General features: G+C 41.6%; 1 protein-coding gene across 1 annotated transcript; it reads right to left on the bottom strand.

Annotated features, from left to right (window-relative positions):
• Nucleotides 1-477: 477 nt before the first annotated feature.
• Nucleotides 478-10,237, bottom strand: gata2a (GATA binding protein 2a). The gene is made up of 6 exons (XM_067229405.1): nt 10,075-10,237; nt 9,510-9,924; nt 8,126-8,698; nt 5,023-5,168; nt 2,354-2,479; nt 478-1,733 (listed from the first exon to the last, which is right to left on the bottom strand). The coding sequence occupies exons 2-6, from the start codon at nt 9,733-9,735 to the stop codon at nt 1,434-1,436; spliced, it is 1,371 nt and encodes a 456-aa protein (XP_067085506.1). The 5' UTR covers nt 9,736-9,924; nt 10,075-10,237; the 3' UTR covers nt 478-1,433.
• Nucleotides 10,238-11,838: the final 1,601 nt, after the last annotated feature.

Here is an 11,838-nt window from a genome sequence, read left to right as displayed (position 1 = left end):
TGCTTGCGTATGTTTGAGAGGAGGCATGTAACAAGATAAGAACTGTAGTGTGTGCACTTGGAGAAGTGTCATTGTCTATAGTCATGACTATGCTTGTGTGTACGTGTGCGTGTGTGCATGTGGATGGGTGCGTGTGTGTGTGTGTATGCGTGTGTGTGTATGCGTGTGGTTGTATGTGTGTGTGACGTCAGGGCCCTCTGTTCACCCCGACTTTGGAGCCTGCTGTCTGGGTCAGAGTGGTGCACCCTGAGGACTAGGCTCCACAAAGAGGCCTTCTATAAACACCACATCACACAGGGGAGAAGCTGAAACAAAACCATTTTCTGCACTTTTGAGATCACAGAGCTGGCTTCATTACATCTGATATCACTTAAATTTAGATTCAAGAATCGAGTATTCTTCATTTAAGGTTGAATTTATTTTGATTTGCGATCGTGTGTGTGTGTGTGTGTGTGTGAGTGAGTAGTTATGTGTGTGTGTGCGTGTGTGTGTGTTTGTTAGAGCATCTTGCATTGAAAATTGAACTGAACTATGATAAATTTTGCATGAAGAGGTATATCAAATATATATTTTGGTGACACAAATACATTAATTAATTTAGTATTAAACTTTATTTCCTTTATTTTATGAGATGGAAAAAATGATAAAAACGTACAGCTCAGGAACAACTTGTCTAAGATAGGTCAGTTTTTTTCTGTTATGTAATAACAATGACATTAAAATCAATGTGTCTTTGAAGAAAGCAAAAAAGTGAAAATAAGTTATCATAATAATTATAACATCAATTATAACAACAATAATAGCAATTAAGCATTTATAAACATTCTATTTCCTTGTGTCTTTTTTCCATCAAAGTCCTTTAAAAACAGGTGACCAGGTTCTTGGTGTTTTATCCAGCATGTGGTTGGGTCCACGGTGGGTGGTTGGGTCCGGACGTCTTGATCGGCCACAACACTACACAGTCTGTTCACAGCAGCCATAGATGGAGGCAGGGAGGAGAAGAGAGAGGCAGGGAGGATGGGGGGGGTCTCAGTACAAGTTGGAGGTCTAGGAGGTGAAAGCAGTGGTTGTGGAACCTCTTGTAGTCTTCTCTTTCACAGGATGGTGGACACAGGGGTACCAAAGTGACAAAGTACAAAAAGGCAAAACAACTATGAGTGTCCCCATTCACGCCCATCAAGCTCAGACACCAACACACTCGAGGTGAGAAACTCTCTCTTTTTCTCTCTTGACAGAGACGTGATAAAGTTGTTGTCCTTTTCAAAATTCTCTCAACAAGGTCATGTGAGACAGAAAAGTCCTCTACTCGCAGTCTTTCCACATGAAGCTGCACATAAGGCATCCCAGCTCCTGCCCGGGGAGATCTGACACTGGTGGAGATGCTGGTGAAGGGCCTGTGATAAGGGAGGGAGGGAGGCGGCTCTGGGAGAGCTTCAGTGTGGTTCAGCCCAGGCTGGCGACCGATTTGTGTGGTGGGGGTGGGCAAAGGAGGGATGGATGGGCGTGGGCGTGGGCAGCATGTGTCCGGAATGGCTGAAGGGGGTTAGGTGGCTCATATGGGTCATGTGACTAGCCAAGCCAGGGGGACCGCCGAAGGGTGAAGACTTGTCGTGCATGCATTTTGAAAGCTCATCAAAACCATCTCCAGCCCGCTTGCTTCTCTTGGACTTGCTGGACATCTTGCGGTTGCGTGTCTGAATACCCTCCTTCTTCATGGTCAGAGGCCTGTTAACCTAGAGGAAGCAGAGGAGCTGAGATATTACCCACAGAGAAACCAGACAGACATGTAGTACATAAGAATGCAATGTCTTGGTGCATTCTAGCATTTAGCACTCTCAATCATGTTTTTCATTTTCATTTATATATTCAACACAAAATAATACAACCCAAATTCAAGTCAACAATTGAACTTTGACTCACCTAGCTCTATTATAATGCTTAACAAGTCAAAGAAAATTTTATGAATTTAAATCTAGAAAAACAAAAGTCTCAAATATATAATCTACTCTTGTGTGATTTGTGTGACTGCTTTGTCTCGTTTCAAATAAAATGTTACCATCAAGGCGATGAGCCACGCTGAACCTGAAAGGTCTTTCAGACTAGTTTGCATCAGTGTAACTGACGCTTTTGCACTAAATGACAGTCCCACCCTCTATCCTCTCCCGGGAGTAACGCCCACCATTGAAACAAAGATGCATTAATAATAAGAAAAAACGACTGGCTATTCTGCTTGACGGGGAAATCTGGCTCCTCACTCCCGGTCTCTCTCTCCTCTGTCCTAAATCGATGCAAGCTGTCCGCCCACTTGACCAGCTCGACCCGCAGATTCTAACGACGCTGTTGAGCTACTTACGTTATGCAGTTTGTAGTAGAGCCCGCAGGCGTTGCACACCGGGTCGCCATTGCCGTTGCGCCTCCAAAGAGTGGTGGTGGTTGTCTGACAGTTAGCGCAGCAGGTGCCAGCTCGTCTCGCAGCGGACTGGAAGAAACGCATTATGTTAAAACATTATGAATAAATCTATTAAATTGTTTAGCTGAATTGGATCATTATGTTTGAGAAGGTCAACACAGTGAACTTGACATAAATACAATTGACATGAAAACCCATGACCGTCTAACCTAAGAAAATTGTCACATTTTAATGTCGTTAAGAAGTGGTACGTTTTTACTCATTTAAAATTATTAAACCTATTTTGCCATTTAAATTATTCAATAAATTGTTTGTAATAGACTACCTTCTTAATTAAATGCTTTATTTTATTTGGTAAAATACTATAGTCGTATATGTGTAAAATGGTTACGGCATGTTTCACAGTCCACTTTTCAAGGCTTTTTTCAAATAAAGCAGATTGAAACTATAGTCCTAGTCTTTAAATTACTTACAGGGATTTGCCTCTATTGATTCGATTGAATATATCTGATATTTATAGGCTCACAACTTTCATTTTGTATACACTGTTTGTCTCCTTACAGCAATTGCTGCCATAGGCTATTGCATTCAATTGAAATGCATTTGATGGGTGACAGTAATAGTTTGTCTCGTCATTGCAGGGTAATTGCCAAAGATCTTGAGAATCTCACGACCCTGAATGTGGGCCTAGTGTCTTGTCTGCGCACAATCAAGCCACGTGTGACCATTACGGATTGATTTTTACACAAACTAAGAAACGTTTAGGGTCACGACGCAGTAACCCTATTTTTCTATTTTAATCAATTTCAGGTTTTTTACAATTGCTTCATGGCGCTAGAAAAGCAATGATGTAGACTGCAGACATTTAACAGCAAAACAGACAACAAAAACACTCCGCATTCCGACACACATAGATTGTGCCACTGCCAACCGAGCATGACAAACAAGCGACCAAGAACATAAATCCATTTATTTTCCAATCCCCACTGCCGCCATCCCTTCCCCTCGCGTTCTCTCTCTCTCTCTCTCTCTCTCTCTCTCTCTCTCTCTCTCTCTCTCTCTCTCTCTCTCTCTCTCTCTCTCTCTCTCTCTCTCTCTATCTCTCTGTGTGTTGCTCTCTCTCTGTCTCTTTCTCTCTGTTTCTCTCTCTCTCTTTCTCTCTGTTTCTCTCTCTCGCTCCACACATAACTGGGTCCTACAGTGTTGTGATAATCGCTTTACAGTACAGTATATGTCAACGTCTGGCCTGCCGGGGCCATACAAAATGCAGCGGGGTTTGTTGAAGGAGGAAACACCCGGGAGCCGAGCTTCCTTATCGGGCCCGGACAGATATCCGGATAGGAAACAACTGGATGCCCTTTGAACAGAACTCTGAAAACACTTCAGCTGAAAATCCAAAGCTGCAGCCACAGAACCCATGGAAAATGTTATGGACTTCGTCGGAGAACAAGGCTCAGCGAGTGGGGAAATGCTAGGCTACGTGTTAATTCGCAACAACATGCTAAATGACACCAAAGCACCCTATAAGCTTGACTATAAATCGAATAAGTTGTGCTACTAAAGCCGAAAAAAATCTAGGGTCTAGGATATATTTTTCTTTTCTTGTAAACAGAGAAAGTTCTCAATCCTACTGAGGGGTCGGACTCCGATAAAACAGTGCCATTAATAGATTTATAAATGCGTCGTTTAATAACATTTCAGAATGTATTCAAGCCTATTAGCCGTATGGTTTGCATGCCTCATAATTTAGCCTATTTTCGACGCTTCTTCCAAAGCTTTTAAGTGATTAAATAAAATATAGGCCTAGTAATTTCATTAAATTTACCCTACAATAAAGTGATTAATATAAATGTAGGCTAGTATTGGTCTAAATTATGTTTTATGTATGATTTAAGGCTATGTGACGTAGCCTATCCAATGGAAAGTTTGGGTCGACATACAAATACAGTGCCACAAATTTGCTTAGGTCTATTTAGCCAAGGTCTATTTAGCCAATCAGGATCAATATGTCATTATATTTAAGGGTGGGCTGGAAATTAAATAGCTGTACATGGGGTAGCCTGCCTAGCCAACAATTTAAAATTAAAGGAAATATTTAAATCCTCCATCCCCATTTTCATTAAAATTTTCAAATGTTTTAAATGTGAGAATCTTCCAAAGAATCTTCAAAAATCCATCTATAATGTTAAAAAAGTGATACCTGAGTAATAGGTGTAGAAGTTATTAAAAAAAATGGTAGAGCCCAACCATGAAGTATAACCTCACAAATAATTAGGAGATCATTAGCATGGATTCATAAAATGCTGAGTGTGTAGCAGCAGTTTGTTTATTCACTCAAGTCTAGTGATAACTAAGCAGTATTGGACATTGGTATCAGTGACAGTATCAGAAGTACCAGCAATAATGATAGCAGTAACAATGGCAATAGTAGCAGTATTGTCACAGGCTGTGCAGGGGATCACCAGGGGGTGAGAGGGACAAACAATTACAGGAAGATCATAGGGAAAATATAACTTTCCTGGAATTGTGCAGGCAGCATCTGCTTTGTGCTCATATTTAAGACTCTTTCTCAGATGTGGAGCTAGAGAGAAAGAGAGAGAGCTAAAACTCACCAGTCTGCGCTTGGGTTTGATGAGGGGTCGATTCTGGCCATTCATCTTGTGATACAGGCCGCAGGCATTGCACAGGTAGTGCCCTGTCCCATCACGACGCCATAGGGGTGTGGAGGTGGCTCCACAGTTAACGCACTCACGCCCCTCTGAGTAGAATTCAAGTGGAGGAAAGACAAAGGGACATTTATATAATTAAAAAGTTCAGACTCTATTGAAAGACACAGTATTTGATTCATGCATGCAAGACTAACGGCCTGATCTGATTAAAACTGCTGGGGCATCAATTAACATGAAATAAATAGACCACACTTCATTAGGAATGTAATATGAGTCAGCGCTTCCCTGTAGGGGTGCGACACAGCACACAGTACAGGTGTACAGGTGTGCTGGCCAAGAGCAATCCATATGACTGTCATTGGTGCTCCTCTGTGTGTGGCGAATCGCCATGGACACAGACACCTCTATGTAAACTGATCCAGAGTGGGAAGCCCAGAGGCTGCTAGAACGTGTCCAGAGGTGTCCAACGAGAGGAATGAGACACACCATCAAATTAGAGCTTTATAATTCATTAGCTAGATAGAAAACATGAGAGGAAGTGTGTGGTATTTTTACCAGGCCACACTGTGGTCTAAAACAAATATGTGCCCCATATGTCACTTAACAGCTGATAAACTCATACTTTAGGTTGTTTTGCTTTAAAATGGCATCATGAATTGTCTTACAATACCCTTATATTGTTTTAATCTGTTGAGCTCCATTGTGACCACCACATTCAAGGCATAGACCTCTGTTGGGCACAAGGCTGTGCCCTTTTCACCTTTAAGCTTATTTAGACATTTAAGTCAGGTATGAAAATGGTGGGCGTTCCCACTTTGTCCTCTCCCAGGTTTCACTTAGTTAATATGCGCAGTCTCAAATGGGTTGTTGCGAAACAAACCAAAACAGCCCTGTTTAATTCATGTATCCCTCTCCCCAGAGCCCATCCCTTTATTCCTATTATAATGTCAGCGACACCCACCGTCCCACCCAAACTTGAAAAAGGGATCAGGTTTGTACAAAGCCAATGTTCCGTTTTGATGTTCATGCTGAGGTCTGTAACTCGCCCCTCTGTCTCAGGCACGCCCTCTCTTTATGGATGGCAGTGTAGTAGCAATATCAGTGCAAAATCCTCTAGAAGTTGCAAAAACAGTGACTTTCATGTGTTGCACTGTATTGTCCAGGAAAATGTAAAGGTTTGAAGAGCATTGCAGTGCCCACAAGGCTAATGAAGAGAGAGAGAGTCAGAAGGGAAGAGAGACACATACAAACACCCCGTTTTGAGAAAGAATGCTTGAATGTAAGCAAGTCAAGCTGGTTTGAGGTTAGTAAAACAGGAAAACACACAAGGTGTGCTGACTGCCAAAGTGTCATTGTGGCATTTTATACAACAATCAATCACAGCTAATGGCACTGGACTTTATGAGGTCTGATAGATAAAAAGCTTGTTTCATGACAGGTATGACATTTATTTATTTCATAATTGAGGAAAATGTTATTTAAATTAAACATACCCCCCTTGTTAAACGGAACTTGTGAAAATGTATTGATTAGGAATACTTTTTTTTGATAACACTGAAAATCCACCCAAACAGGATGTTCTGATATGAATTGGATTAAATATTGCTTCTGTAACCCGAAAGCTGGACAGTCCGTTTTTGTATAGCTTTACTATTCTGACCAACCAGGCATCAAACCCAAGCCACACTGTAAAATCATGGTTCTAAACTTAATCTACCATCACTAAAGGAGGACATAAAAAGGCATACAAATATTTGCCAGGTTGAAGTCATGGAGACCTATGCTTTTTTTTGTGTTACACAATACGACATGTACTATTGATGACAGGTCATCATAATATTTCCTCATCATTTATTATCTTAACATCAAGGTATTTAAAGACTTTTGTTTTTGCTTTGTTTTCTCTTATGAACAATGCTGGCAGATGTCTTCTTGCTGGCCGTCAATTAGGCTACCTAATTTCAACTAAATGAAAAAAAAACACTGAGAAAGCATTATGTATATGCTGCTATCCATTTATAAGTAAATTCTCTTTTTGTATTATTCAATATTATTGACATATTAACAAGACCTACATTAGTACCAACAGTGCTGAAAAGTTATCCTTTCATCTGGGGTAGCCTTTTCTGGGCTTGATTTTTTCTCGGCATTTCAGTGGGCTGGACCAAGGCCATACTTAAAAACACAAACAGCAGGGCTCTGTCGCCTGTGACGGTGCGTCCCGACGGTGCTTTGTTAGTATTGGGGCAAACAGCGGGCGGGGGTGGAGGTCGTGATTTGTTCGCTGAGAGGTATACAGGATATGGCAGGAGCCAGGGCGTCGTGACTCCTGCATTTTAAGCAATAAAGGCCATATTTGAAAGAAAACAAGCCTAAGCAGACAAGCAAAAGCAAAGCCTAGGTGAGAGGCCAAAGGCAGACTAAATGCCAGGGAATCACGGTAACTGAATGTATTAATGACAACAAATATATAACGACTTTTCAAAAAATAACATTAGAACCACACAGCTTCTGACTAAAGTTTTTACATAAAATTAACGTGAATTTCCGTTTGAAAAATAGGTCCATACGCTACCTTTTATAAACATTTGCCTGATGTCTGAACAGTTAGTAGGCTATTGAACGTTATGTCGCATACATCTTTGACTTACTGTCTAATTTAAATTTCGAATTATTTTGACTGTTTAACTTTAATCATCTCTCCTGTTAAATGGTTTAATGTTGAATATTTGAGTTCGAAGCCTAATCGGTGACCGTGATTAGCCGTTTCATGTTAAATTCCCCCTAAATGATCCTTTTAAGTGGATGATGTTTACAAGTGGTGACGAATGCGATCAGACTGAGATAAGAGCAGCCAGGACTGGTTTGGCCGAAAGAAAAGCTGCGGGCAAATAAACCATGGACCTATATTGTGGCTAAATTGTTCAGACACCAATAAATGTAGGTATAGACTGTTATTTTAAGTATATTGTACAACGTTGTCACATTAGAAATCAGTGAATCTACGAATGAACTCTTTCTTTACAAACAGACATATGAAACTCACCTGAGCATGACCGGGCTTTGCTTTTACACTTCGGCGTAAAGCTGGACGAGGATCCACCTAGCAGGCTCCCGGGGTGGAAAAGACTGCCACCATACTCGTGTGGTGTTGGGAGAGGATATGCTGGGTATGTCGGGATAGGATGGTGAGTAGCTGGAGTTTGGGCATTCATCGAGACTAGGCTGCTGCGTAGGGGACTGCAGTTCTCCATTTTCATTCCATCCGTTAGAGTCACTTGGTACTTGATAGACTCTTTTTCATCCATTCGAGTTGAGGTGGAGATTGGAGATGTAGGGCCAGGGTCTGGAGATACGTCTTTGGGAGGCGTGGGAGGAAAACTGTAGAGGTGTGGGCTGGAGTGGGACGCTGGGGTGAGCGACGAAACCGGGGCTGTGCTGGAGCTACTGCAGGTATAGCCTGAAGTAGCAGGGTGCAGTCCAGGTTTGCCGAAGTGGCTGACCGCCCATGCGTTATGATGGTGGGCAGCAGTGAGAGCCGCTTTTCCAGGGTCCAGCCACGAAATGCCCGGGCTGTGGATGAGGTGTGGCCGACAAACTTGATTTCCAGAAAGTCGAGCTTCAAACAAAAAGTCAAAATGCGAATTAAGTTATGCGGGATCAAATTTGCCAATGCTTAAATTGCGATCAATCCTCACCTGTTGATAAACACTCCAACCTAATTGAACTCGACATTAAATTCCAATACTGAAAGCAATTTCTTTAAATATTGAATTTTCATCGAGTTTTTGGACAACATTTCTTGGTAAAATACAGGCCAATCTAGCAGATGCAAAACGTTGGGTGAATAGAATGCTCAATGAGAAAGAAGGCCGTGCCGGCTATTTCTCGTCATTGCGCCTGTTCGACTCACAGACTAGAGATTGTTATTAGTAATTTTGCGGGTTTTATTTAGGCTGTATCCGGGAAGTGCCTCTCTCCCTCCCTCTTGAAACCCCTGCCCCAATAGAGAGGGGTAAAATGACATACTTCCCTTTCTCATGCTGTCATTTGCTAGAAATTCCTGGGCTACAGCTCAAATATGATGTTTAAGTATGGACAGACAATGCATTTATGGTTGAATATTTGGTTTTGGAAAGCAGTCTAGGCCTATAATTAGCCTATATTTTTTTTTTATTCATTAGTGTAAAATTCGATCCTAAACAAAGCTGCGACCAAGGAGAAATTACAGAAAAGGTTGTAGTTTAGTAATTTAGCATGCGTCATGCAAACTGTAGGCTTTGTATCAGTCTATTAACACCCATTATGCACATGGGTGCTATAACATCAAGTTATAGCTCTAATGCTCTTCACAGATAGAGAGGCCTGTGAAGTCTACTATCTAAAACGCATCGTAAATTCATACGGAGAAAGAAGGCTACGCGTCTTACCATGTGCAGGGCTGTACGTGACTCTGGCCCTAGAGTTGGTATAGTAGGGATTTCCTTGAGAGTCCAAATGATTTAAAAACATGTCCACTTCGTCCTGGGGCAGCAGCGGCGCCATGGGCTCCATGTAGTTGTGGGTCAGGCCGTGGTGATGAGAGTCCGGGTGCTGACCGTTCAGCACGGCGTGGTGATGCGCCATCCACCGAGACTGGTCGGCTGCTACTTCCATGGTTCTGTCTTCCTCAATATTCTAATCTCTGCTTCCAAAAAATAAACACGTTTGTCTCCAAAAGGGCACGTTTCAGTCCAAAGAAGTCAGCCCAGTCAGTACTGAGAAGAGTTGCGGTACTTTCACTGGCTCTCTCCTGCTGTTGTATTTGTTTCAGATACAGAGTCCGTGGATCGTACTCAATGACACCTACAACAGAAAAAAGGGTTAAAAATGTTTGCCCCACACTACAAAACTATGTTGACATTTAATCCACTAACATAGCCTATTATTACCAGCGTAACGATTAGCCTATAAATGTCATGCATTTAGCTACGAGGAAAATAGGCTACTACTTACAGTGCACGGAATCATCGTTGTAATGTTGTTGTCTGTTGGGTTAAGAAAAAAAGGGAAAGGATAGTTTCCACTTGAATTTGGATCTACGATTGCGATCAGCTGTTCTACACTTCTACCTCTGAAACTCCTGCTCCGTGAGGTACTCAGGCATACGCTCATTAATGAAATGTGGCTGTACCCTGATGCGACTGGCGCCAGTATCCATATCTAGGGAGCCGGGGCGGAGCCAGGGTCCGGCAGTGACCTCCCGTACACCAATCACAGATCAGCATAGTTACAATTGGCTAGTGTGTCTCAGCTCTTTCAATTCCCACTTGAAACAGCTTTTTCCCGCATCGAAAAACTAAAAGACTTATCAATCAGCGCTGTAATTTGTCTGGGTGCTTTTCTCTCTCATGAAATTTACTGAATGAGCAATTGACTCTGAATAAAAACATATTTTAACACTTAAATAATTTGATCAACTATGTGAGCTTCCAGCACACAGAAAAAACACTGTCATATAAAGCTGACTATTAGCCTAATCGTTTTTTTTCTCCTTTGGAGCATAATAGTTAATAAACGATTCCGTTGAGTTTGCTCTATGATATGATATTCATGAATCCATGAAGACGGCTTTAGTGTAACATGCCAAATTATTAAATGTGCTTTAAAAACATTCAGTCCCAGAATCTATTGTAATATAAAGTTGTTATGCAAATAAACACTGTTTCCAGCACCTCCATAGAGACCTAATAGAGGCGTTTTATGGCTTTGAAAGTGGGGCTATTGTTATGAGTGCCTAATTGTCCTTAATTAGCAGTCACGACCTTCTTGAGTTTTTGTCTCAGACACAGAGCGATCAAACACATTTTGCATAGTAATGGCGCCCCTTGCTCACTTGGTGGTGCATAGATGGGATTGAGACCTCACCTTCAAAAACCAAATGGTGACCATCAACGAGGCCCTGTTAAAAATTACTCTCAATCATAAAATATCGAATTCAGCACATAGAGAGAAGTTAGTAAGCTCCAAATCCTGCACACACGTGCAACATGTTAATAACATGTTGTACCTGTCCATTGGTCAAAACATTGTGGAGAGAAGGGCTCAAAACCATGGCATACCCTCATCGGTTTAGATCGGTTCAAGTTTCTGTTCAATTACGTTTGTGTTTTATTTATGTAAGTTTATTTTCTACTTTGAGTAGGCTATGTTCCCTATAGCCTGTGAGAGCGCGTGTGTGTGTGCGTTCGTAGCCTACGCGCGTGCGTGTGTGTGATTGACAAGGAATAATTGGAGGGAGTTCGGGGTCCAGACTAGCCGCCTTTCTGACGCCGTGACTTGTAGCCTACGTCACAGTATCACATACAATATCTAGGGTATCACTAGAAAAAAGACTATAGGCTAATCTCTAATCAAATCATCAAAAACATTCTAATCTAACTCCAAGAGTTTGTTACAATGTCTGAAGATGATCTCGTAAAATCCACAGCCCACTTAAACAAATGAAAAAAACGTAGGCCTATTTATGATATTATGTTATCCCGGATCATGGACTTGTGCTTAATGTAAAATGTACATTACAATGTAATTGTTTCTGTCCGTGTTGTTGTAGGCAGTGTGACTAGGACAGAGTGGGTCAGGCTCAGGAAGCAGCCAACCCATTGTTGTTTGCATGTTTGCCAAATGGATTACTCAGCAGGATTTACCCCTCTGTAATTTATACCTTCATTAATCCCATTTGTATCTGTGGTGTAACAAAGGATAGTTCTGGAGGGGGTA

This window comes from Osmerus mordax, chromosome 1 (genome assembly GCF_038355195.1).
Source record: "Osmerus mordax isolate fOsmMor3 chromosome 1, fOsmMor3.pri, whole genome shotgun sequence".
Lineage (NCBI taxonomy): Eukaryota > Metazoa > Chordata > Actinopteri > Osmeriformes > Osmeridae > Osmerus > Osmerus mordax.
Note: the sequence above shows the minus strand (reverse complement) of the source record. Positions and strands in the feature narration are given on the sequence as shown.